Source organism: Centropristis striata, chromosome 20 (assembly GCF_030273125.1).
Source record: "Centropristis striata isolate RG_2023a ecotype Rhode Island chromosome 20, C.striata_1.0, whole genome shotgun sequence".
Classification (NCBI taxonomy): Eukaryota; Metazoa; Chordata; class Actinopteri; order Perciformes; family Serranidae; genus Centropristis; species Centropristis striata.
Window position 1 is genome coordinate 31,908,831 of NC_081536.1, and position 27,443 is coordinate 31,936,273.

The 27,443-nt window shown below is 35.7% G+C and overlaps 1 protein-coding gene across 1 annotated transcript in view; it reads right to left on the reverse strand.

Moving 5' to 3' along the window:
• LOC131993744 (regulating synaptic membrane exocytosis protein 1-like) overlaps nt 1-27,443 on the reverse strand; it is a 142,287-nt gene that overhangs the window by 98,961 nt on the left and 15,883 nt on the right. The window contains exon 3 of the mRNA XM_059359751.1: nt 4,169-4,379. Within this exon, the coding sequence (XP_059215734.1) occupies nt 4,169-4,379 (211 nt within the window). The remainder of the gene's footprint in view (nt 1-4,168; nt 4,380-27,443) is intronic.

Here is a 27,443-nt window from a genome sequence, read left to right on the forward strand (position 1 = left end):
TATCGTATCGTTCACGATAATACCGGTATATTTTTTTTATGGGTAAAAAAAAATGCATATCATGATATTGGCAACATTCCTACTTCCTGCCGTAGTGGTGTGAGGGTTTCCATTAATGACCTAGACTGTGGCGGCCCACCAGAGTCTCATGTGCTGCACTAACGTCACATTTCAGGCTACTGAAAGTATATCTACACTATTCATAATATGAAGTTATTTTGCGTTGTGTTGGCGTTTGCCTCAGCAGAGTGTCAAAATAAGAAGCTTTAAATAAAACATACTCAAACCCTTATTCTCCTTTACAATTATTTATTGAAAAAGGCAATGATAAGATCAGTGTATATGATGGAATAGTGGCATTAGAATGTGTGAGAGGCACCAAATTTGGGCTTTTATGAAAACAAAAATTATCCAGGGGGACATGCCCCTGGACCCCGTAGATGGTTATTTTCAATTATTTGCTAATACTCAAGAGACAAAAGTAATTATTTTTGTATTCGGCAACTGTTGGGACATTTTAGATTTATGATTTGTTTTCGTTTTTTATTTATACAGACTAAAATATCATATTTTATATATAATTTTCAGTATTCTGTAACATCGTCAAGAATATCTTTATCGCAAAAATACCCTGAAAGATCGTGATAATCTTTTAGGGCCATATCGCCCAGCCCTAATTCTAGCCTCTTATTTGAACTTGGGTCCTCACTGTATTCTGACAAAACCATATTAATAACTGCTCATTGTGACCTATTAGTAATGTTGTTAGGCTAATTATGCTTAAATTAAGGCTGTTTTATCTTCATTGTAAGTCTCAAGAAAACAAAATTGTGGCTCCATTCAGAGATTTTCTCTCTTTTTTTGGCCAGTAAAGGTTGCCGACCCTTGTGCTAGACCAAGACATGTTGGAACAAGTCTTTACACCTAAACAACTGGATAAATTAACTTGTGGTGGGGGACGAGATGCAGATCACACACTTTGGACTCATCCACTCCGAGACTTTCAGTTCTGGTAGAGCAATGGTTGGCTACAACAGTTAGGCAATATTCGCTCAACTGCAAGAGGTGGCTTGGCGGAAAAAACTATACGAGGTAGGGCTGCACGATTATGGCCAAAATGCTAATCACGATTATTTTGATCAATATTGTAATCACGATTATTCATCATGTAAGGGAAAACTTCTGTATTTTTATTGCACTACTTTTAAACAAACAATAGGAACAGTTGAGTGTCCGGTGCTTGTTGTAAACGAACAGAGATCGCTAAGCTAACTGTTAGCCTATTAGCAATTTGCAGACTGGACGCTTAGGGGTAAACATCCCCTCCGGCTCTGCAGCTGGGAGAGACTGCTGCAGGAGGACGTGCCGCTTTGACTCCTTCTTACTCTTCTTAACGAGCCGCAGGCAATGCTTAATTCCAACCAATCTTGCCAAAGCACGGTGGATTCATAATAACAATGGCGGCAAACTGACCACTGGCTCCAGAAGCAGTATCAATGTTCTACTGCAACTTTGAGAATGAAAACAAATGAGAGAATGTCATGAAACTCCTATTTTAGGTGTTTGGACAAACAACCCATGCAGCGTTTTTCTGGTAGAGACAGTGACAAATTCCCAGACTGTACTATTTTCCTTTCATAATTTTTGTCCTCTTTTGTTGTCCTCTTACTGACCGACATGTGAAAGGTAATATAATGAACTCTGTGAAGACACACAGCTCCCACTAAGCAATAACAAAAGGATCATTTTAACAAATACACCAAGTGACGAGTTAAACAGTCGAACCTTGTATGTGAAGATATCTTTCAAGATAGCTTGTTTGTTTGTGTGTGTGTGTGTGTGTGTGTGTGTGTGTGTGTGTGTGTGTATTCTTGTACTTCCTACATAGTGAGGACCAGAACACGTTTTTAACCAACAGAGTGAGGACATTTTTGCAAAGTGAGGACATTTCGGCCGGTCCTCACTTCTTTAAAGGCTTTTTTTAGATTTCAGACTTTGTTTTAAGGGTTAAATGTTACATGATAATGATAATTAACTGAAACTGTATAGTGAGGTTACAAAACTAACTAAAACTAACTAAAATTATACATAAAATGTCCTTCGTTTCCGTCTTTGTCAACTTTTTTCATACATAATGAAGATGGATAAGACAAAGGAAATAAAGGCAAAATTTACTGTGACCTCTTTTAATCTCCCACCCAACAAATACCCCATTACAAAAAACTAAAACTAATAAAAACTAAACTAAAACTAAAGCATTTAAAAAAATAAAAACCAGACTAAAACTAGCAAACTCCCTCTAAAAACTCATTAAAACTAACTGAATTTGAAAACAAAAAAAATCACAACGAATTAAAACTAAAACTGATGAAAATTCCAAAACTATTATAACCTTTCAAGGGAATTCACTGTTCCAATGAGGGTCCTCACAAAGATAGTACAAGAATATGTGTGTGTGTGTGTGTGTGTGTGTGTGTGAGTTGTGGAATGGAAATCCACCTTTCAAAGACCTTCTCCAACTGAATGCAGCTGCCACCCACCACAACACCACAACACCCCACCCAGGACCCCACAGCTGAACTCTCCCCATGTCAGCCACCAACTAATTAGGATGTACTCTTCTGTGTGTGTGTGTGTGTGTGTGTGTGTGTGTGAGGTCATTAAATGCCACACCGGCGACGTAGGGGTGAGGGGAAGGGGTGTGAGAGGGTACGTCACTTATTTGAGAGGAAGACTCGCCTCCCGACGCCAACACACACACACACACACACACACACACACACACACACACACACCTGCACCCTGCTGTGTGTGTATAGGGCACCTCCGGACCCCTGGGAGACCGAGACAGAGTGGGAGACCACCCCCTCCGTCCACAGCTCAGTCTAATGCCCAATTAACCTTTACCAGCCCCTGCCTGGGTCAAACACACACACACACACACACACACACACACACACACACATGGGTGGAGGCACACACAGATACACAGATGTGTGTGTTGATCCAGCACATATCAACACATATACACACCTACAGTATGTGCCATGGCTCATCACCTCCACCTGAGTTGTAACACCTGAGACCCTGCTGGAGCCTCACTCAACACAGCTGCATGTGCTATAAGTGTATTTATATAGAATATAATAATAATAATAATAATAATATAACTTTTTTTTGTTAGAGGTACAAGATTGCTGGAAACAGAAGTCATCACATGATATTTCCATTCAGATCAATTCATTCAACAGTTGGTTCAGTTGGTCCACGTAACATAACTGTTATAATTTGTGTGAATGAACAATTTAGATATAATTAAAAAAAATTACTGGCCCAAAATTGGTTGGTAAGTAAGTAAGTAAGTAAGTAAAAGACAGTCAGTAGTGTCAAACGTAAAACTGAAGACTTGAAAAATATTCCCATAAATTCAATAATTAATTTTGAGTTTGGGCTGAGTGCAGATTTTAATTTTCAATTACAATTTTGGCGTTATGAAAATAAGATAAATGAGATACCATGATTATTTAATTGCATTTTAAATATATTTATATATTATTTGTTTTTTATTTTATTGAGTTATTTGTCTGTGGAATTATATTTTAAGATTAATAAAATTTTAAAATTAAAAATATTATAACCTTGCAAGGGAATTCACTATTCCAATGAGGGTCCTCGCAAAGATAGAAGTACAAGAATGTGTATGTGTGTGTGTGTGTGTGTGTGTGTGTGTGTGTGTGTGTGTGTGTGTCACAGGACAAATGTCAATTTTGTTTAATTTTTTTTAATCTTAGAAATATGGGAACATTTTGCAGAGGATAATAAATGTATTTATCAATTTATTGGTGGTTCACCAATGGATTGGAGTTTAAGGGAAGAGTATAAAACATTATATTTCTTCTAACACCCTATTTATATTATTTTACAGCAGTATTATATATTAATGTATTCAGTTATACTTTTGACTCATCTGATAACCTTTTACTGTCCTTCTTTTACAGTGGTGTGTTAGACAGTGCTCTCCACAGACAATTTTAAATAACTGAATGAAGGAATCTCCTTTGGATAAATGCTGCTCATATGATTATATGATAATGAATGAATTTCTGATTTTCAAAGGATATGTGTGAGGAAACAGCCGCTACGGTCCCTCCCCCTCCCTCTCCCTTACCGTGTTGGATCTCAGGGACACTCGCCCCCCGCAGCGGGCGCAGAACTTGGTCTGGCAGTACGAGCACAGGTTCCCGCAGCCATCTGCGAACTTGGTCTTGTGGCAGATGCCGCAGGTTGGCGCGTCGTCCCGATGAACGGCCGAGCCCGCCGCCACCGTGGCCTGCCGGATCACCGTCTCCCTGTAGCTGGACAACTGCTGCTGGATACCTCTGGAAGAGAGAAAACACAAGGACAACATGAATGCTTTGTAGTCTCTGACACAAATACATGTGGTGTGAAAATACATGGACAAGATTTCTGGGGGTCATTGATCTGGATCCTTAAAACAGACATAGGAAGAAGACCAAGTACAGAAGCTGGGATTTCATTTGCAAAGCTTTCTTAAAAACTGAGGCAACATCAACCCTTGGAAACAGGGCAGAGGCGGGTCCTAACATGTTGACATCATATTATGGCCGGACACACATAGAAAGTAATTAGTGATTTGCCTTAAACTGCATTCTGTGTAATGTCCCGAAGGGGGCGACTCTACTGTTTGTTTAAAAGTCACTAAACAAACAAACCAACCAACAAACAAACCAATTAACCAACAAACCAACCAACCAACCAACCAATTAACCAACAAATAAACCAACCAACAAATAAACCAACCAACAAATAAACCAACCAACAAATAAACCAACCAACAAATCAACCAACCAACTAACCAACAAACCAACCAACCAACCAACAAACAAACAAACCAACCAACCAATTAACCAACAAACAAACCAACCAATTAACCAACAAACAAACCAACCAACCAACCAACCAACCAATTAACCAACAAACCAACCAACCAACCAACCAACCAATTAACCAACAAACTAACAAACCAACCAACCAATTAACCAACACACTAACCAACAAACCAAAAAATCTACCAATTAACCAACAAATCAACCAATTAATCAACAAACAAACCAACAAACCAACCAACCAACCAACAAACTAATTAACCAACAAACAAACAAACCAACCAATTAACCAACAAACAAACCAACCAACCAACCAATTAACCAACAAACAAACCAACCAACCAACCAACAAACATCTTCACTCCTATAATGTGGCTAAAAAAATATTACAAAACAAACATCTTCATGAGTTCATATCTTGCAAAGAAATGGGATTAAAAAAATCATGACTCCACGCAGCTCTTTTGATCCAATTACTGTCAGCATTTCATAGTTATTCCATAAACTGTTATTTAAGTTAAAAGGTGATCAGAGGCGATACAAACTAGAAAAGAATGGTCAGAGTCTTATTGGATGAATAATAAAAAAATAAAGGGGAGGAGAAGTGAACTGAAACCAGAGCGAAAGAGACAATCGTTGCATTAAGTCCAGTCGATATCACTGTTCTCAGGACTGTTTGTGTGTTTTGGTGCAATCAACTTTTTGTGTGTCTGCTATTGTTTCAGGCTGCTTTGCAGACACGAGATCTCTTCAAATCAATATGAGAAAGAGAGGGGAAGAGTATTGGTTTTATCTAAGGCGTTACAGTATGTTGATTAATTGGATTTCACACTGTGGAGATTGAGGAGAGAGCAAATAGAGGGGAAACAGACCAAAGAGGAGAAGAAGAAGTGATGAGCCGAGGATTACAGGAGGAGAGGAGAGATACTGTTTATACGTTTTTATTTTATGTAGTTATGCCAACTTTCATCTGAGCCGTTGGATCAGTTACAATCACATACAAAGATGGCAGGGGACAGGATAAGTTAATATCCTATACGAACATGTTCTCCACATATATTATGTAAACTGCTGTAGGAAACTGGCAATAATACAAGAAGAAGAGACAAGTCAAGAAAACACAAATACAGAGTGAAGAAAACAGAAACAGATGAGAGACAAAAAGAGGAAGGAAGGCGAGAAGAAATAGAAATGACAGAGGAAAAATGGCAGAAGTGGAGAAGAACAAGAGAAGAGAAGAGGTGAGAGGAGAGAAGAGGAGAGGAGAGGAAAGGAAAGGAAAGGAAAGGAAAGGAAAGGAAAGCAAAGGAAAGCAAAGCAAAGCAAAGCAAAGGACACGCGAGAAGAGGAAAGGAAAGCACACAAGAGGAAAGGGAAGGACACAAGAGGAGAGGAAAGGACATGAGAGGAGAAGACAGGAAAGGACACAGGAGGAGAGGAGAAGACAGGAAAGGAAAGGAAAGGAAAGGAAAGGACATGAGAGGAGAAGAAAGGAAAGGACACAAGAGGAGAGGAGAAGAAGGGAAAGGAAAGGAAAGGAAAGGAGATGAAAGGAAAGGACACAAGAGGAAAGGGAAGGACACAAGAGGAAAGGAAAGGAAAGGAAAGGACATGAGAGGAGAAGAAAGGAAAGGACACAAGAGGAGAGGAGAAGAAAGGAAAGGAAACGAAAGGAAACGAAAGGACACAAGAGGAGAGGAGAAGAAAGGAAAGGAAAGGAAAGGAAAGGAAAGGACATGTGAGGAGAGGAAAGGAAAGGACACAAGAGGAAAGGGAAGGACACAAGGAGAGGAAAGGACACAAAAGGGGAGAAGTGGAAAGGAAAGGACACAAGAGGAGAGGACATGAGGAGACAAATGTGCAGGAAAGTGAAATGGAAGGAATAAAGAAAAGGAAAGAAAAAGAGAGGAGATAGGAAAAAAGTAGGTGGGAGGAAAAATGTAGCGACCCTCACTCTCTTTACCACCTCGCTATAAAAAGCCTGTGTCTTACAGTTACACTGCCCAATATCACAAACACTGAAGGAGGAGGAGGAGGAGGAGGAGGAGGAGAAAGGACTAAAGAAGAGAGAGGATAGAATAAAATGAGAAGAAATTATTAAAGAGGAGCTGGGTGGTTGTACTGAGAGATTGCACAATTAAATTCTAACTATTATATCATAATGCATGAATTGCAAACATTTTAAAGTTGACAAAAATTATGCAATTATTCATATGAGTCAGTTTCGACACAGTATATACCTCCAGATATGCATCATAATGCACCAATATGACATTATAAATAGAAACCATAGCTGAACCATGCTGGCCTACAAGTTTATAATGAGCTCTGACATTCAATCACTGCTCAGTTATTCAACACAGAGTATTTAACATAGGGCTGGGCGATATGGACCAAAAGTCATATCCCGATATATTTAAACTGAATATCGATACACAATATATATCCTGATATTTATAGCAAATGTTCAGTCAAAGTCAAATATGACAGGTCACAAGTAGTTTTATTGAAACCGTTTGTGAAGTGAAAATAAATACTGTATCACAACAGGAGTACCTTTTTAAAAAAAATCAAAGCTCCTCTTGAATAAAAATAGCCTAGGACATAAAATAGGCCAATCTTTTTCTGAAATAAATATATTTATATGAGAAAAGATTAACGAACATTACAAAAGAACTAAATATGACAAACCCTAGTAAGGGCAGCATTTATATATAAAGAAAAATAAAGAACTATATTGATATATGCTATGATATATCAATATATTTTTTATATCGATATATCGCCCAGCCCTAATTTAACCTGATATGACATCATTCACCGTGGCTGCAGTACACTACTTACAGAGCGGGAGTCAGCGGCGCAGCCTCCTCCCCCATCAGCCTCGCTGTTAAAAAACTACAAATCCCAGCAGTAGAGGCCTGAGAAAAGGAAGTCCAGCATCCAGTCTTTTGACTAACATTGCTCCTTTGTGTGTAACAGGACAAACTGTTTCCTCTAAATACACCCTGAAGAAAACCCTCCGAGGACCCAGTGGGTGAAACACTACCTGCCCACACACACACACACACACACACACACACCTCACCCCTTCTCTGATGATGTTAAGTGCACCCACACACACTTCCTGGGAGCACCAGCCAAAGGTCACGGAGAGGTCACCTGCTGCTGCAGCACCGCAGGATTTACTTCCTGATTCACGGCTCTCACTGAGTCTGCCCCGCCCCCTGGCTCCAACAGACCGATATACACTATGAGCTGATAAACTGAGCCACTATATGGTTTTTAACCCTTTGATGCACAACATATAAACACCTTCTAATGCCCAACATGGGTCCAAAATGACCTTCATGCATTCCCCCATGTTATTTAATGCTGCTGTGTGTTTCTGTGCTCTATCTTTTGATATCAACTTATTTTATGATTGAATATTCCAAGTATTCTTTAAATGTCTTGTTTTTGATAACAACAGATCATTATTTCCATTTTGCCTCTCATACTTTATGAAGAAAAAACGTTTTTGTATTATTACATAGCTAACTACTTGGCTAAGTAGCTTGCTAAGCTAACTACTTAGCCAAGAAGTTAGCTAAGTATTTAGCTTAGCAAGCTACTTAGCTGAATACTTAGCCAAGAAGTTAGCTAAATAGTTACCTTAGCCAAGAAGTTAGCTTAGCAAGCTACTTAGCTAAATACTTAGCCCTTATTATTACATATTATTATATATTATATACTGTACTATTATTATTATTATTATTATTATTATTATATACTGTCTAGTCACTATAGCATTGTTGCCTATTCTGTTTTTTTTCTATTGTTGTTTTTATTTATTCTACCTCAGTATTTTGTTCTATTGTATTTTATTGTACTTGAATGCCGGACTACTGTGACAACCGAATTTCCCTTCGGGGATGAATAAAGTAATGAATCTATCTATCTATCTATCAATCAATCAATCAATCAATCAATCAATCAATCAATCAATCAATCAATCAATCTATCTATCTATCTATCTATCTATCTATCTATCTATCTATCTATCTAAGAAGTTAGCTTAGCAAGCTACTTAACTGAATACTTAGCCAAAAAGTTAGCTAAATAGTTAGCTTAGCAAGCTACTTAGTCAAGAAGTTAGCTTAGCAAGCTACTTAGCTAAATACTTAGCCAAGAAGTTAGCTTAGTAAGCTACTTAGCTGAATACTTATCCAAGAAGTTAGCTAAGTAGTTAGCTTAGCAAGCTACTTAGCTGAATACTTATCCAAGAAGTTAGCTAAGTAGTTACTGAATACTGAATGATGAAAATAATTTATTGCAAAGATAAAGAAGATAAAAACTCATACATATTGGGTCACTTTAGACCCCGGTTGTGCATCAAAGGGTTAATCAATACTTCTTGGTTGTTGATGGGAAGCCTTTTAACTCCATCTAGTTATTTCTGTCTCAGTTAGAATAATCATAATGTTTTGTTTTTGATTGTGATTATTGGCGTCTTATTTGTTATTTCACAGGCTTTTTTTCTTGATGATCTGTGGCTTTAATCCAAAATAGCTTCTATTGGTATTAGGTTTAATAAATCCGTGTTGGCTGGATGTAACTACACTTAAAATAAAATGCTTACCACATCATATTTCCTTCCGTCCTTATTGTCATTTTCCTTATTGGGTTCATCGAGTTTTCTAAGATTATTTCCAAAAACTTCCTGCCTTACCAGAAAAGGTGGGTGGCTTAAAGGACAAAAATTCTCAAACTTAATCAAATTAGATGACATTAGAAAAGAGCCCGGGTGGATATAATGCAAAAGAGAGAAAGCAACATTACAACTGAGGATTTTTTGTCATATTTTCATTATGTAATAGCCCAATTTTTATATTATAGATACAAAGAAAAATGTTGCTTCCAAAAAGGCATGTGACTTTCTTCCAAGTAAAGAAAAGATAGAAAAAATATTATTTTAAATAAATGTCAGAAACTTGTTTATTAAGTATATTGTCACCAACATGTTTATAAAGTTCTAATATTAAAGATTTAATTTTGTTTTGCCACTCCTGTAAAGACAGTAAAATGACACTTACAGTGGTGGAAGAAGTATTCAGATCTCTTACTTCAATAAAAGTACTAATACCACACTGTGAAATTACTCCACTACACTAAGTAAAAGTCCTGCATTCAAAACTTATTGAAGTAAAAGTACAAAAGTACCAGCATTATATTCATCATATTAAAAGTACTCGTTATGCAGAATGGACCCACTCTAATTGTTTTATATATTCTAAATATATTATTGGATTATTATTATTATTGGTGCATTTATGTAAGCAGTGTTTTCATTTTGTAAAGATAGAACTCATTTTTTGCTACTAAATATACTTTTATGTGGTTTAATTAAACGAATGTCTAATCACTTCATATTTATCATTTTTTATGTTAAATCTCGATATGACAAGTAACTAAAGCTGTAGTGGAGTAAAAAATAATTTGCCCTTTTTTCTCGCAGATTTACCACTTTAATATCGTCAACTTTTTTACCATTAATTTGAGATTTTATGGTCACAAATTTGAGATTTATTTTCTCAGAAATTTGCAACGTTTTTTACTGTTAATTTGAGATTTTTTTGTCATAAATTTGTAACTTTTTTCTCAAAATATCACCCTCCTCCCCCGGGTCTGTATGTTTTTTTTTTTTACAAGGTAAAAAATATATGTCTTATATGTCTTATATTATATTATTTATAATATAATATAATATAATATACGTCTTATATTATATGTCTTATATTATATGTCTTTTTTTTTTTTTTATTTCTCCATATTATGAATTATTAGTACAATGAGTGCCCTATTAAGGGTTAAAAGGGGGCATTTGAGGTAATTTGACTCTATAACCCTACATAATGCTAGCTATGAAGAAATTTCAGATAAATGCACGTGATAAAAATAAGCTAGCCAGTAGCTTTTAGACCGACGGGAGCGCCCGTGATCTCATTTGCATATCTATTTTTAGACGCCCCTATAATTGCAATCAATAAGATAGAGCAATAATGCTTATATGCAGATACAACCGGATGATTAACCTCCATATATCCCGCATGCATCATGTCCCAAAGTGCTGTTTCCTTATACTTTGTTTGTTTGTAAAAATCCAGTAAAAACAACAAAACAGAACTTTATAATCCAAACGGCTGCCCGCGAAAATTCACAACACTTCCTACGTTGCGAAACTCGTCATCACGTTGTGAGCGTGACCTGTCACGTGGTTGTTGTTGTTTTTTTGGCGTGTCACTACCCGGGACAGAAGGAAGTGACATCATTTCCCCGGGAAATGTAGTTTATCCGCGGGAAAGACTTGTCTTAGCGCGAAGTCGTACTTTTTCGCTTTTACACTCGTTTTGTCTCTCTTTCACAAAAACACACACAGCCTCACACAATTAAATATTTGATTTCACTATTGTAAATACTATGTTTTTAATATACATGCTGTGTTTTAGCAAGTTGTGCACAATGTGCATTTTATTTTCACTTTTGTTATAGTTTGTAAAAATGAGTGTATCTCAAGACGTTTTGAACACACTCAGAATAAGTTTCCTGTGGGATACAGCTATGAAAAATAAGTGTAAAAAAACGATTTTCATTTCTTTTCCGAGTTTTACTTTTTGCACTTTTAAGCAATTTATTTAATTAGTATGGACACAGGTCCATATATATTATTACATTTGGGGTAAGGGTTGTTTTTGATAGCATATTAAAATAAATATAACACTTTATTTAAACTTGTAAGCAATGAGGTTTCCACATACACATACATTTACCAACAGTACAGAAATACAAATTCAAAATTCTGATAACAGACAAGATAAATTAATATGACTGTGCTGCTGCTGCAGGAGGTGTTCACTTAGCGATCTCTGTTTGTTTACAACAAGCACCGGACACTAAAAACTGTTCCTATTGTTTGTTTAAAAGTAGTGCAATAAAAATACAGATGTTTTCCCTAACATGATGAATAATCATGATTAATATATGTGATTACAATATTGATCAAAATAATCGTGATTATCATTTTGGCCATAATCGTGCAGCCCTAACAGATAGCATGATGTCTACTTATTCAACTCAACAAATTAGCATACAGTATAAATGATTACTTACATGTTGAACTGTAAGTGCTTACTGTCACTCACCAAAGTCTATGTGCAATTTCATTCAACACATGCTAACAAGATGTCTGTTATCATCATATACTGTAGATCATTTGGTGTCTCTGCTCTCCTCAGTGAACAGAAACCAAGTAAGCAACGGACAATCTAAGTCAAATGTAGTGTGCCGTCCTTGTGTGTGTGTGTGTGTTTGTGTGTTTGTGTGTTTTGTGGCAGAGTAGTGTAGAAGCAAACAATGAGACCAGGAGCAGGAAATACATCAAGTGCATCTCCACAAATCAGTCAACCACAACAAGCCATCAAATTCGCTCTTGCAGGTGAGAAAAAAAAAATCTTTATCACATCAAATAACAGTGTCGGGAAATGTATGGAGGGGGTTGGCAGATCATTATGAGAAGGAGACGGGGAGGAGGAGAGACGGGGACGGATCAGAGAGAAAAATATACAGCGTGATGGAGAAACAGAGAGCGAGCTCATTAAGAGAACGCAGAGAAATATCCATATTCAAATGTAGTAAGACACAAGGTTAAAGCAAAGTGAGCATGAAAGCGGCACTTTCCTATGCAAACACACAAACTCAAAACACACTTTTCCATCAAAACATTCAATGCCTTTACTGTTGAGCATATAAATAAACCCTGTGTGTGTGTATATGTGTGTGTATACTGTACATAATGTAAACATAAGGCCAACGATTCAGCATTAACATAAAGTGTCATATAAACAAGCTCCATATACAGTAGAAAGCTAAGCTTTGTCAATGAGAATGTGCATTAAATTAGATTACAAACACAAGATGCACACTACAGAAAAACGTATGTCAATTAGTCTAGTTAGTCATAGTTTTCCCAATGAACCTGAAAAATATTATTATTATTATTTATAGTGTTTATTATTCTACATTGCTGAAATAAGAGGAGTTTGTGCGTTGGTTGGCGTCAATTATCTGCATTTGGAATTTGTGCAGCAGCATTAAATGAAAAAATAAAATTCAGTGTGTGTTCATGGTCATAAAGGAACATGTCAATGCAGCTCAGAAGAATAAGATCATGGGTCTCAAACTCGCGGCCCGCGGGCCAATTGTGGCCCTCGTGACGATATTTTGTGGCCCCCACCTTGATATGAAAGTTTAATGTGAGTTTTATATGAATGGCACTTTACCGTCCCTTTAAGATTAAGATTAAGAATTATTTATTGTCATACCAACAACACATGCATGCAATGATGAGGCACGAAATTAAGTACTGAGGCCCAGTCAAGCCAAACATACAAGTAAAAAGAAACACAATACAATATAACACAGTGAAATTTAAAATCTGTAGCTGTATGCTGTAGCTTTAATTACTTTTTTTGGTAATTGTGTGTCTTTTTCAAAATAATTTTGTGTCTCTTTTAATAATTTTGTCTTTTTTGGTAATTTTGTGTCTTTTTTTTGTAATTTTGTGTATTTTTTTGGTAATTTTGTGTCTTTTTTAGTAATTTTGTGTATTTTTTGGTCTTTTTGTGTCTTTTTTAGGTCATTTTGTCTTTTTTAAATAATTTTGTATCCTTTTTTGGTAATTCTGTGTCTTTTTTTGGTCATTTTGTTTCTTCTTTGAGCAATTTAGTTTTTTTCTGCCATTTTGTGTCTTTTTTGGTCACATTGTATTCCTTTTTTGGTCATTCTGTGTCTTTTTGTCATTTTGTGTCTTTTTAAAGTAATTTAGTGGGGTTTTTTCAGTCATTTTGTGTCTTTCTTTAGTAATTTTCTCCGGCCCCGAGGTAATTAGAGTTTGAGACCCCTGCATAAGATGCTGTATATCAGAAGAACGGAAGTGGTCAGAAAGGATGGAGGTGATAAGAGTAGAGTGGGTGGAGAGCCAGGGAGGAGCTGCTGGACGATATAACACCGTGACAGATGCACCATAACTCAGAGCTGGACAGCACATGGACTTTTACCTGGCAAGGACAAACGGAGAGGACACACACACACACACACACACACACACCGCACCATCTTTCTTACAGGGATATCCCTTGTTGGCATTTTGCCTATAAAGATTTTAACTTTGAATGCACTGAGCAGCCAAAAGTACAGTCTACAAATTTAATCCTGGATGAAGACGTCACTATGGAGCAGCAGCAGCATCGGTCCTTGTGTTTCTCTATAAATTCCTCTTTCTATTTCACTGATGATTACAGTTTGATGGAGGCTTTGAAAAGGTGTTCATATAGGTCACTGACCTTTAACCCGGTCCCCTGAACATGCTGTGTGTGTGTGTGTGTGAGTGTGTGTACAGGAACTAAAGTTAGCCTTTAATCAATCTGTGAGCCTCTGCCAACCCCCATCCACGTAATGTGCACGGACTGACATACAAATACATTGTGTAAACACACACATACACACATTCTTGTCCTTCTACCTTTGTGAGGACCCTCATAGCAAGATTATAATAGTTTTGGATTTTGGTTTTGGATTTTTCATCAGTTTTAGTTTTAATTTTCATTGTGATTTTTTTGTTTTCAAATTCAGTTAGTTTTAATGAGTTTTTAGAGTGAGTTTGCTAGTTTTAGTTTAGTATTTTTTTTTTTAAATGCTTTAGTTTTAGTGTTAGTTTTAGTTTTTTGTAATGGGGTATTTGTTGGGTGGGAGATTAAAAGAGGTCACAGTAAATTTTGCCTTTAATTCCTTTGTCTGATCCATCTTCATTATGTATGAAAAAAGTTGACAAAGATGAAAACGAAGGACATTTTCACTATAATTTTAGTTAGTTTTGTAACCACACAATACAGTTTCAGTTAATTATCATTATCATGTAACCTTTAACCCTTAAAACAAAGTCTGAAATCTAAAAAAAAAAGCCTTTAAAGAAGTGAGGACTGGCCGAAATGTCCTCACTTCGCAAAAATGTCCTCACTCTGTTGGTTAAAAACGTGTCCTGGTCCTCACTATGTAGGAAGTACAAGAACACACAGTACAACATTGCACTGGATGGCATGTACCTTTATTACCATGGACATACCATAACCATACACTATACTGCTGCCATAAAAAATGAGCCAGAGCCAGATGAATCTACCATTGGGCCCCATACACTACAATTGGCGCCTTTTTCGCAACGTGTCAATTTGTAACACATTTTTTCTGTCTAAATTCATCTCATAGTTGCTGCAAATTGGCCAGAAATTGGCTAAGAAGAAAAAAACAAAGAAGACAAAAGAAGAAAGCCAAAAAGAAACATCAGCAGTGAAATATGTTTGGATTTCATGAGCATGAGTTATAGAAATCAATCGTTTTCCCCACTGTGTCCTAATCAAAAAACCTTTTTTACAACTGCGAACCGTACATGTGTGCTATTTTTAGATCGTGCTGTTGTATTGCGAGCCACATATGTACATATGTGCCGTGAAACGCGAGCCACAACACTGCAAAAACAGAAAAGTTGGGTGAACTCAAAATTTCAAGGCAACAAACTTCGATAAAATTTTAAGTTGGACAATTAAACTAAATATTTTAAGTTTTGTTTTTGAGTTCGCTCAACTCTGAATTCAGATTTTTGTCAACTCAACTGTAAGTTGCACTAACTTATAATTTTACATTGTAATAACTTTTAATCCTTACTTCTGCTAACTTCTGCAATGTGCTGAATTGGCACGACTGTAACGCCGCTATGAAATGTCAGCTAATGTTGCAACCACGATTTTGAGTTAGCATTGATACGCTAATGGCTACTCTTGTAGCTGTAACAAGCAGCGCCGCTAGCATCAATTAGCCGCTAGCATCAGTTAGCCGCTAGAATCAGTTAGCCACTAGCTTTCGCTAATGAATTTCACCGCTTTCCCGCATTTCACAACAAAGAAATAAGAGTTAGCAGAACTATTGTCCCTTGTTTTGAACCCCAACTTGAAGATATAAGTAACAACAACTCACCAACTTGTTTGTTGTGCTAACTTACATTATTGCCCTAAATGTCAATAATTTATATTTCCAAGTTTTACCAACTTTAATCACTGTTTTAGGCCAAAAAATACAAGTTGGCTTTTTTTGCAGTGAATAACCTGTGTGCCGTAACTTGTGGTACTGACACACGACCTCTTCTGCCATTTATGTTGGAGAACTTGTTAATAATTACTACGACTGCAGGAGGGCAGCACTAACTCCAAGCGTGAACATGGGGGAAGGATTGAGTATCATATGCACACAGCATTAGATTTTGGTGTATGCATTGCACATAAAGTTGTGTTATTTCTACGCAGATTGAAGAGGTTGGGCTGGTGGTCGTATGGATTATAGAACTTGCTGCAGTTTGCTGCTTCGTTCTGCAGCAAAGGCAAAACTTCCTCTCAATTTTAACATTTAGTCTGAATCCTCAATCAAAGCTTAAAGTTCCAGTTAAAAAACTCCATAAAGTAAGAGACCCCCCTGCTCGACATACAGCGCATGTTTCTAAAAATAAAGCAGATAAAATAGCTGAGTCCTTCAGTCCTTGAGCGTCATGTTGGTATATATTTATTTCACCTATATGACCTGATCATAATTTTTTTTTTATTCTGACTTACTGGATCAACATTTTGAACCAAAAAGAAACAAAGAAAAACCAACATAAATAAGATCTTGTGATTGTGTATGATCCTGTCATCAACTCTGGTTTATATTCTAGTGTGTCTTTGTAAGTCATTTTGTGTCTTTTTGGTCATGTTGTGTCAAAAAAAGACACAACATGACCAAAAAAAGACGCAAAATGAGAAGACAGAATGACCAAAAAAAGACACAAAATGACTAAAAAAGACACAAAATGACAAAAAAAAGACACAAAATGACCAAAAAAAGACACAAAATGACTAAAAAAGACACAGAATGACCAAAAAAAGACACTAAATGACTAATAAAAGACACAAAATGACTAAAAAATGACAAAAAATGAATAAAAAGGAGCACAAAATGACTAAAAAAGACACAAAATGAATAAAAAATACCCAAAATGTTTGTACGCAGATTGAAGAGGTTGGGCTGGTGGTCGTATGGATTATAGAACTTGCTGCAGTTTGCTGCTTCGTTCTGCAGCATAAAGCTTCCTCTCAATTTTAACATTTAGTCTGAATCCTCAATCAAAGCTTAAAGTTCCAGTTAAAAAACTCCATAAAGTAAGAGACCCCCCTGCTCGACATACAGCGCATGTTTCTAAAAATAAAGCAGATAAAATAGCTGAGTCCTTCAGTCCTTGAGCGTCATTACTGCTGCTAAGCCAAACGCTGGCTCGGCCCCCCAGTCAGCCAGTCCGGGGCCTTTCATACAGCAGGGTGGCATCAGGATGGGACTGGGAGCCAGCTCCGACTCTCTTCCTGTAGTGACTCAGGCCTCTACGGCCGGGTATGAGTCACTCCTCCGGTCCCTGGATCGATATTCAAAAAGCAGGCAGACATGAATCAAATAACAATGAGTCAGTGTCAGAGAAAATCACCTCGCAGCCATTTAGAAATTAACCACTCAGTCTCATTCTCATTTTCTCTCCAACACTTATTTTTAAAGTAACTTTGGTCTCTTGTTACTCACTTCTGTTGTGAGATGTTTAAGTAAAGACCTTCAGAAAGTTTCATTCTCCACAACTTTTTCAAACCTGTCTCTAATCTAAATCTAGTCCCCACACACCCACACAGACAGACACACACACACACACACACATTCTTATACTTCTATCTTTGTGAGGACCCTCATTGTAAAAGTGAATTCCCTATCAAGGTTATAATAGTTTTGGATTTTTCATTAGTTTTTTGTTTTAATTTTCATTGTGAATTTTTGTTTTCAAATTCAGTTAGTTTTAGTGAGTTTTTAGAGTGAGTTTGCTAGTTTTAGTTTTAGTTTAGTTTTTATTAGTTGTAGTTTTTTGTAATGGGGTATTTGTTGGGTGGGAGATTAAAAGAGGTCACAGTAAATTTTCCCCTTTATTTCCTTTGTCTTATCCATCTTCATTATGTATGGAAAAAAAGTTGATAAAGATGAAAACGAAGGACATTTTCATATAATAATTCATATATACAACAACAATTTCATATATAATTTTAGTTAGTTTTGTAACCACACAATACAGTTTCAGTTAATTATCATTATCATGTAACCTTTAACCCTTAAAACAAAGTCTGAAATCACAAAAAAAAAAAAAAAAAAAAGCCTTTAAAGAAGTGAGGACCGGCTGAAATGTCCCCACTTTGCAAAAATGTCCTCACTCTGTTGGTTAAGAAACGTGTTCCGGTCCTCACTATGTAGGAAGTACAAGAAAACACACACACACACACACACACACACACACACTTACTGTAGAGGAGTCATCTACAAGATTGATTGGAACTCGTTCTGTGTCCTATAATAGACGAGTATTAAAAGTTTCCTCCCTCTCATGCTATTTGTGAAATTGAATGGAAGGTAAAATGCATGCCAGAATTAGAAATTGGTTTCCGGTTTGCAGCAACTGTGTGTGTGTGTGTGTGTGTGTGTGTGTGTGTGTGTGTGTGTGTGTGTGTGTGTGTGTGTGTGTGTGCATACAGAAGGCATTTGTTTGTATGCAAAAGAGATCCACCTACACTCACTTTAACACCTATTATTTGCAGAAAATAGTTTATCACCTTGATAGAAATCTGTGGATTATGAAACCGGCCATATATATATATATATATTGTGTTAGATTGCTTCAAAATGGCAAGAAACGTGTATAAAAGAAGGTCTTTTAAGGTACCATAGGTAAGAAAAAAATGGTTGAATTCCGAACTGAAAATGCATTTTGCATTTCTTTTGAAATATTAACTCTATGGAGTTCTGGGCTATTTTTTTTTTCATTTTTTGAACCCTTTTCATCCTGCCTGTATACACCACTTAAAAATTTGTTGAATGCCAAGTTGTTGGGGGGTTTTTTTTTCAACACAACCTCACCTATATGAACAAATGATAATTGTTTTTTTTATTCTGACTTACTGCATCAACATTTGGAACCAAAAAGAAACAAAGAAAAACCAACATAAATGTGATCTTGTGATTGTGTGTGATCCTGTCATCAACTCTGGTTTTATTCTAGTGTGTCTTTGTAAGTCATTTTGTGTCTTTTTGGTCATGTTGTGTCAAAAAAAAGACACAAAATGACTTAAAAAAGACCCAAAATGACTAAAAAAGAGCAGAAAATGACTAAAAAAAAGACACAAAATGACAAAAAAAGACACAAATGACTAAAAAAGAGCACAAAATGACTAAAAAAACACATAAAATGACCAAAAAAGAAATAAAAGACACAAAATGACTTAAAAAAGACACAAAATGAATAAAAAAGACACAAAATGACTAAAAAAAGACACAAAATGACTAAAAAAGAGCACAAAATGACTAAAAAAAACCACACAAAATGACCAAAAAAGACACAAATTGAGGAGACAGAATGACCAAAAAAAGACACAAAAATGACTAAATAAAGAGCACAAAATGACAAAAAAAGACAAAAAAATGAGAAGACAGAATGACCAAAAAAAAACCCACAGAAGACACAAAATGACCAAAAAAGACACAAAATGGAGATTCAAAAAGGGACAAAATAGCTCCAGACTCCATCGAGTTAAGCATACATGCAAAAATAGAGTATGTTTGTCCAGTATATATTTCATGAACAATATGATCAACATGATTAGCCTGTGTGTGTGTGTGTGTGTGTGTGTGTGTGTGTGTGTGTGTGTGTGTGTGTGGTGGCCTGGCTGCTCACCATATGGCAGCAGGACATGGAGAATCTCTCGCCCTCTAGTTTTCTCTGTGTGAGCCAAGCTCTGTTGTTCCTCCTCCATCCTTTCCTCTCGCTCACTTCCGTCACACAACTCTCCATGCTGAGCTGCTCGGATGTTCTCTCACCTCCCCCACTCCCTCCCTCCATCCCTCCATCCCTCCGTTCATCCTCCCGTCCTTTTCTCTCTCGCTCTTATTCCCTTCTGCTTTTTTTAAATAGTATTGTTTTTGGTCATTTTGTGCTCTTTTTTAGTCATTTTGTGTCTTTTTTAGTCATTTTGTGCCTTTTTTGGTCATTTTGTGTCTTTTTTAGTCATTTGTGTTCTATTTTAGTCATTTTGTGTAATTTTTGGTCATTTTGTGTCTTTTTTTAGTCTTTTTGTGTCTTTTTGTAGTCATTTTGTGTCTTTTTTGGTCATTTTGTGTCTTTTTTTAGTCATTTTATGTCTTTTTTTTAATTCTGTGTCTTTTTTAGTCATTTTGTGTTCTATTTTAGTCATTTTATGTTATTTTTGGTCATTCTGTGTCTTTTAGTCTTTTTGGGTCTTTTGTAGTCATTTTGTGTCTTTTTGGTCATTTTGTGTCTTATTTTCGTCATTTTGTGTCTTTTTTTTATTCATTTTGTGTCTAATTTTGGTCATTTTGTGCCATTCATATAAAACTCACATTAAACTTTCATATCAAGGTGGGGGCCACAAAATATCGTCACGAGGGCCGCAATTGGCCCGCGGGCCGCGAGTTTGAGACCCCTGATCTAATATAAATAATAAAATCATGCTTCACACAAAATGACCGAAAAAAGACACAGAATTAGAAAAAAAGACACAAAATGACTGAAAAAACACTAAATTACTTTAAAAAAAAATACACAAACTTACTAAAAAAGACACAACATTATTAAAAAAAGACACAAAAATACCAAAAAAGACACAAAATTACCAAAAAAGTAATTTAAGGGACCTTCCACACACAACACGGTAAACTACCATTCATATAAAACTCACATTAAACTTTCATATCAAGGTGGGGGCCACAAAATATCATCACGAGGGCCGTGATTGGCCCGTGGGCCGCGAGTTTGAGACCCATGACTTAATATAAATAACTAAATCATGGTTCACATACACATATAGCTGAGATGAGACCTTCAGTGCTTCTCCTGCAGGTTTATTTCTATTTGCCCTGCAGTCTCATAGTGAAGCAGCAGCTCAGTGTTTATAATCCCTTTATAATTGATCCCAATGCTCTTCAGGTAAATGTTAATGAGCACACCATGTGCTACGACATGCACCATGCCTCATAAATCCTCATAAATACTGCTCCGAATAAAGGATCATAGAAATATTGACGCCAGAAATATAATGAGCTTAAAGGGATAGTTGTGGATTTTGGACATTAGGTTGTATGAAATAGTTGACAGTAGTGTAGTGGATGCAAAGCTGTTAGCTAACTTTCTGATCAGAAAAAAGATAGTTCTGACCTTTTAGTGTGCACATAGTTTTGTCAAGTAAAACCTTGTAGTTACTTGATCCTGCCAGGTAGCCGGAACTATTTATTCTAGTAACACTGGAGTTTGGCTAATAGTATAATAGTAATTGTGTCCACTACACTAGCGGCAAATTAATGTCCAAAATCCACAACTTTTTCACCAGGGGTCTCAAACTCAAATGACCTGGGGGCCGCTGGAGGCAGTATCAAAATGACCAAAAAAAGACACAAAATGAAAAAAAGAAAGACACAAAATGACAGAAAAAAGACACAAAATGACTAAAAAAAGACACAAAATGACCAAAAAAGACACAAAATGACCAAAAAAGACACAAAATGACTGAAAAACACAAAATGACGAAAAAATACACAAAATTATTTTAAAAAGAAACAAAATTGACAAAAAAAGACACAAAATGACTAAAAAAGACACAAAATTTCTAAAAAAAAAGACACAAAATGACAGAAAAAAAGACACAAAATTACTAAAAAAAGACACAAAATGACCAAAAAAAGACAGACAATGACCAAAAAAGACAGAATTGCAAAAAAAGACACAAAGTGACTGAAAAAAACACAAAATTACTTAAAAAATACACAAAATTACAAAAGAAGACACAAAATTACTTAAAAAATACACAAAATTGCAAAAGAAGACCCAAAATGACTGAAAAAAACTAAATTACTTAAAAAAGAAACAAAATTGACAAAAAAGCTAAATGGTGGCCATGAATCGATATAATATCACCAAGCAAAATATCCCGATATTATGCTGTATCGATTTTTCCCTACCTCTTTTGATTTGTATCGACCCCATTATGCTTCAAAGTGCGGATACATGATATCTCTGTCTGTTACAATGGTCACCATGTCAGATTAGATGATTATAGAGTCATTAATTCTTGTCGTGACTCATTCAAGAAACATGACAGACTGATTGTTTTGTCAACGTTGGTCTTGTGGTCGGAACATCCTAAAATGTACAATGTTATTATTATTATTATTATTATTATTATTATTAGAGAAGGTTATACCATCACTGCCCTGACCTTTTTGGAATGAAACATAAATAAAAAAAGGCCAACTTTGAAGCGTTATTTCGTCAACTTCCTGACACGATATCCTGACATGGTGCCTACAGATTCCTTAGATCTTCTAGTTATATCTCCAGTATATCTCCAGTATATTCATAAAAGTGAAAAAACAAAAATAGTGAAAATACTGACGGTCGTCTGAACGCTAAATATGGATACTTGGCAGCCATGAATCGATTAAATATTGCCACGAAAAAATATCGTGATACTATGCTGTATCGGTTTTTTCCCCCATCTCTATTGATTCGTATCGACCCCATTATGCTTCAAAGTGTGTATACATGGGATTTCTGTCTGTTCTGATCTTCTAGTGTCATATGATACCAGTTTCTCCAGTATATAGCCCGCTACGGCATTCAGAAACAACAACAAAAATGGAAATACTGACAGTGTCGGAACACTCAACATCGTTACTTGGTGGCCATGAATCGATATAGTATTGCCAAGCAAGACACGCAATATCGCGATACTATGCTGTATCGATTTTTTCTCCCACCTCTAGCTAGTAATACTGGCAAGTATTTCATACAATTTAACCCTCTGGGGTCTATGATCGTGCCGTCCTGATCAGATCATGTGAAGTTTAACAAAAAAACATTCAACATTGACATTCCCAGGTCATGCAAAACCAAAGATATGATAATAAGATAAGATAAGATAAGATAAGATAAGATAAGATAAGATAATTATGATAACAATGGTAATTTTGCACATAGTTTGTTTTTGAAGAGTTGCAGCTAACAAGGAAAAAAATGCTCAACATGTTTTCATGGGACTTTTTTGTATATAGTTTTATTATATTTACATTGTTACCTTTTTATATGTTCATATTTGTATCATATGTTCCAAAACAGTTCATTGAGCATATTTGTGGTAGTAAATAGTATCATTTTTCAACTCAGATTTCATGATTTCTGTGTATTTTTGGGCTCAATATGTTGATAAAGTAGGTTAAAGTGAAAAAATAACTGTCAGATCATATAGAAGAAGAAAAAATGGACACCAAATATGGGTATAGTAAACATTTTTCATGTGGTACATAAAGGGTAAAATCAAAAGTATTCAAAAACGGCCAAAATAGGCTCAACCCCCAGAGGGTTAATGTCCAAAGAACTGTCCAGAACTATCCCTTTAGGGCTTTTCAGGACTTTTCCAGATCCTGTGGACTCCCATGTTAACTGGTACTGGTCATTTTATTGATTATTGGCTCCAGGATCCCAACCTGGACCAGCAACAGTCCCTGAACCTCATCACCATCCGAGCCTGAGTTCAAGAGATCACAGTAGCTGCAGGACGAGAGCATTTACCAGCAAACAGAAAGAAGAAGAAGTAGTAGAAGAGTGGTTGAGAAGACACTTAGCTCCATCACAACACTTTTTGTTAAACTTTTCACAAAGACACACACTCGAAATTGGACAAATACCTATAAGGACTATTTCTGGATCATGTTTAAGATGGAGACAGACTTTAGAGAAAGGGAGGAAACAAAAGAAGAAGAGGCCAAGAAATCCAAAGAAATAAACAATAAAATCCAGCTAGAACAAAAGATGAAGATAAGGAGCAAACAGAGGAAGAAAAGGAGAGAGAGACAGAGAGAGAGAGAGAGAGAGAGAGAGAGGGACAGATGGAGAGAGCACCAGAGCCAACAGCAGAGCTAAGTGGGTAGTGTGCTCCCCAGACAGAGCTCCATATGGCCTGGCAACGCCATACACAGCCAGGCAGCACACACACACACACATACACAGCATGTATACACACACACACACACACACACACACACACACACACACACACACACAAATACTCCTCGACACAAACAATCACACACGGATATTCACACGTTGCCGTGTACCCACACAGTCTGAGGGGGACGCCACCACCACTGAGGAAAAAAGAGAAAAAGTATCTAAAGCATGGGTCTCTAACTCGCGGCCCGCGGGCCAATTGTGGCCCTCGTGACGATATTTTGTTGCCCCCACCTTGATATGAAAGTTTAATGTGAGTTTTATATGAATGGCACTTTACCGTGTTGTGTGTGGAAGGTCCCTTTAATTACTTTTTTGGTAATTTTGTGTCTTTTTTTGGTAATTTTGTGTCTTTTTTAAAATAATATTGTCTTTTTTAGTAATTTTGTCTCTATTTTCAATCATGTTGTGTCTTTTTTAATATTTTTTTTTGTCTTTTTTGGTAATTCTGTGTATTTTTTGGGTTTTTTGTGTCTTTTTTGGTCATTTTGTGTCTTTTTTGGCAATTTTGTGTCTTTTTAAAATAATTTTCTGTCTTTTTTTAGTAATTTTGTGTCTTTTTCAAAAAATATTTTTTTGTCTTTTCTTGGTCATTTTGTTTCTTTTTTTAAGTAATTTAGTTTTTTCTGTCATTTTGTGTCTTTTTTTGGTCATTTTGTGTCTTTTTTTGGTAATTCTGTGTATTTTTTGATCATTTTGTGTCTTTTTTAGTAATTTTGTGTCTTTTTTGGTCATTTTGATACAGCCTCCAGCGGCCCCCAGGTAATTTGAGATCTGGTGGTTTTGAATCTTTTTTCTATTAAGGTTTATTTTTAATCATCAAGTCAACATCAAAATGTTGAGCTGCATTCAACATTTCAGTTGCTGCTGCTGGTTGCAGCAGAGACTCATCTGACTGCTGAAATGTAAATTTTCTTCCTTCTTCCTCTTAACGAGTTGTCGTGGAAGAGAATAAAGTGTTTGTTTTGCCTGAAACTGCATTCAGCTGTTTATCAACCAGTGTTTCTGTGATCTGGAACACATGAAACGGTTTCTATGTTGTTGTTGTTTTAATCATTGCTCCCAACTGTCATGTTTGTCCAATACTGCAGCTGTCCATATGGCGTCCACTGGCGTAGAAAACAAGGTCACTGTTGTCTGCCATGCTTGTATCTATATGTATGTATGTTTGCAAATGAGGCCTGTAAAAAATATTATTTCTATTGTCATTATTATTATTATTATTATCATGATTTTTTCTCTATCTCTCTTTCGCCTCGCTTTATATTAGTATACAATTTATTTCATTGTATTTATTTCTCTCCTTTTTATCCTTTTTATTATTTTTTTAATTTTTATTCCTTTTTTATTCTTCACCTACAAATTAATTATTTAGTTGTTTATTTATTTATTTATTTTATTATTATTTTAATTTATTTTTTCTCTATCTCTTCCCTTTCGCCTCCCTTTATATTACTATACAATTTATTTTATTGTATTTATTTCTCTCCTTTTTATTTTTGTGCTAATTTATCTTAACCTAAAAATTATTTATTTAGTTGTTTTATTTATTATTATTATTATTATTATTATTATTAATAATAATAATAATAATAATAATTTTTCTCTATCTTTTCTGTTTCGCCAGCCTTTATATAATTATACATTTTATTTTATTGTATTTATTTCTCTCCTTTTTATTTATGTTCCAATTCATCTTCACCTACAAATTAACTATTTAGTTTTATTTATTTATTCATTTATTTGTTATTCTTTTTATTTATTATTATTATTGTTATTATTATTATTATTATCATCATCATTATTATTATTATTATTATTATTATTATTATTTTATTTTTTTCTGTCTTTTTTTTCTGGTTCTTCGTTCTAATGTACCGGTAAAATAATTAATTTTTATTTAATTATTTAATTTTTTTAAATTAATGTGTATATATATATATATATATATATATATACAGATTTGCCACTTTAAAACTCTTAAATCTGCAACTTTTTTTCTTGTAGATTTGCCACTTTAATCTAGTAAATTTGCCACTTTTTCTAATAATAATAATAATAATTAGATTATTATAGAGTCATTTATTCTTGTCGTGACTCAACAAGAAACATGACAGACTGCACAGTTGGTCTTGTGGTCGGAACATCCTAAAATGTACAATGTTATTATTAGTATTATTAAAATTGGAAGTTTATACCATCAAGCCGAAAAAATGTCCCAGTTATGAGTGAAAGAGAGGAAAGAAAGGATTGCATTCAATCCAGTAAAGAGGGAACTCTCTCAAGCATACAGAAATGTAAGTGAGAGTGTGTCAAGTCCCTCTCCGGTCCCCACCGGAGCAAAGGCTCATGGGAAGACCAGGATAACAGCCAATCCCTGAAGGAAGTGAGGAAGTGACTCCTCGCCAGTCCCAGGGGTCACCCAGGTTACTACAGGGCTGCTGGGCCGTCGCCATGGCACCCTGCTTTCAGGGGACACCTGGCCAATCACATCCAGTGATGTAAAGGGTAAACATCTTTACCATGAAGTTCATCCATGGTGCCTTTACAGACGCAAGGGGTTCACTGTGCAGACTGGACAATCACGTCAATACCACCTTAAAACGACACATATGAGCGTTTTTCAATACGACCCGTATGAGCGTTTTGCTGGTACCGAGTGTAGTAGAACGTTCTAAAAATAGCGCAAGTCACTATATATAAATACATGGCTAGTGTAAAAATAAAAAGATTGCAGTTTCATTGACTTTAGGCTGCAAAAGCCGCTTCTCTAGGTTTAGGGCAGGGGTCTCAATCTCAAATTACCTGGGGGGCCGCTGGAGGCAGTATCAAAATGACCAAAAAAAGACACAAAATGACTAAAATATGACACAAAATGACCAAAAAAAGATGGATGGTGGACACTAAATGATTAAAAAAGACACAAAATTACTAAAAAAAGACACAAAATTATTTAAAAAAGACACAAAATTACCAAAAAAGACACAAAATTACCAAAAAAGACACAAAATAATTTTAAAAAAGACGCAGAATTATATAAAAAACACACAAAATTACCAAAAAAATTAAAGGGACCTTCCACACACAACACGGTAAAGTGCCATTCATATAAAAACTCACATTAAACTTTCATATCAAGGTGGGGGCCACAAAATATCGTCACAAGGGCCACAATTGGCAAGTATTTTCTTTTATAAATGTAACCTCAAAATAGCATATTAAGTAGTTAAAATTAGCTCTACCCTAACAACAGTAAATATGATATATACCACCTCATTTATGTCATGTTCCCAGTTCCACAACATGTAATTATTACA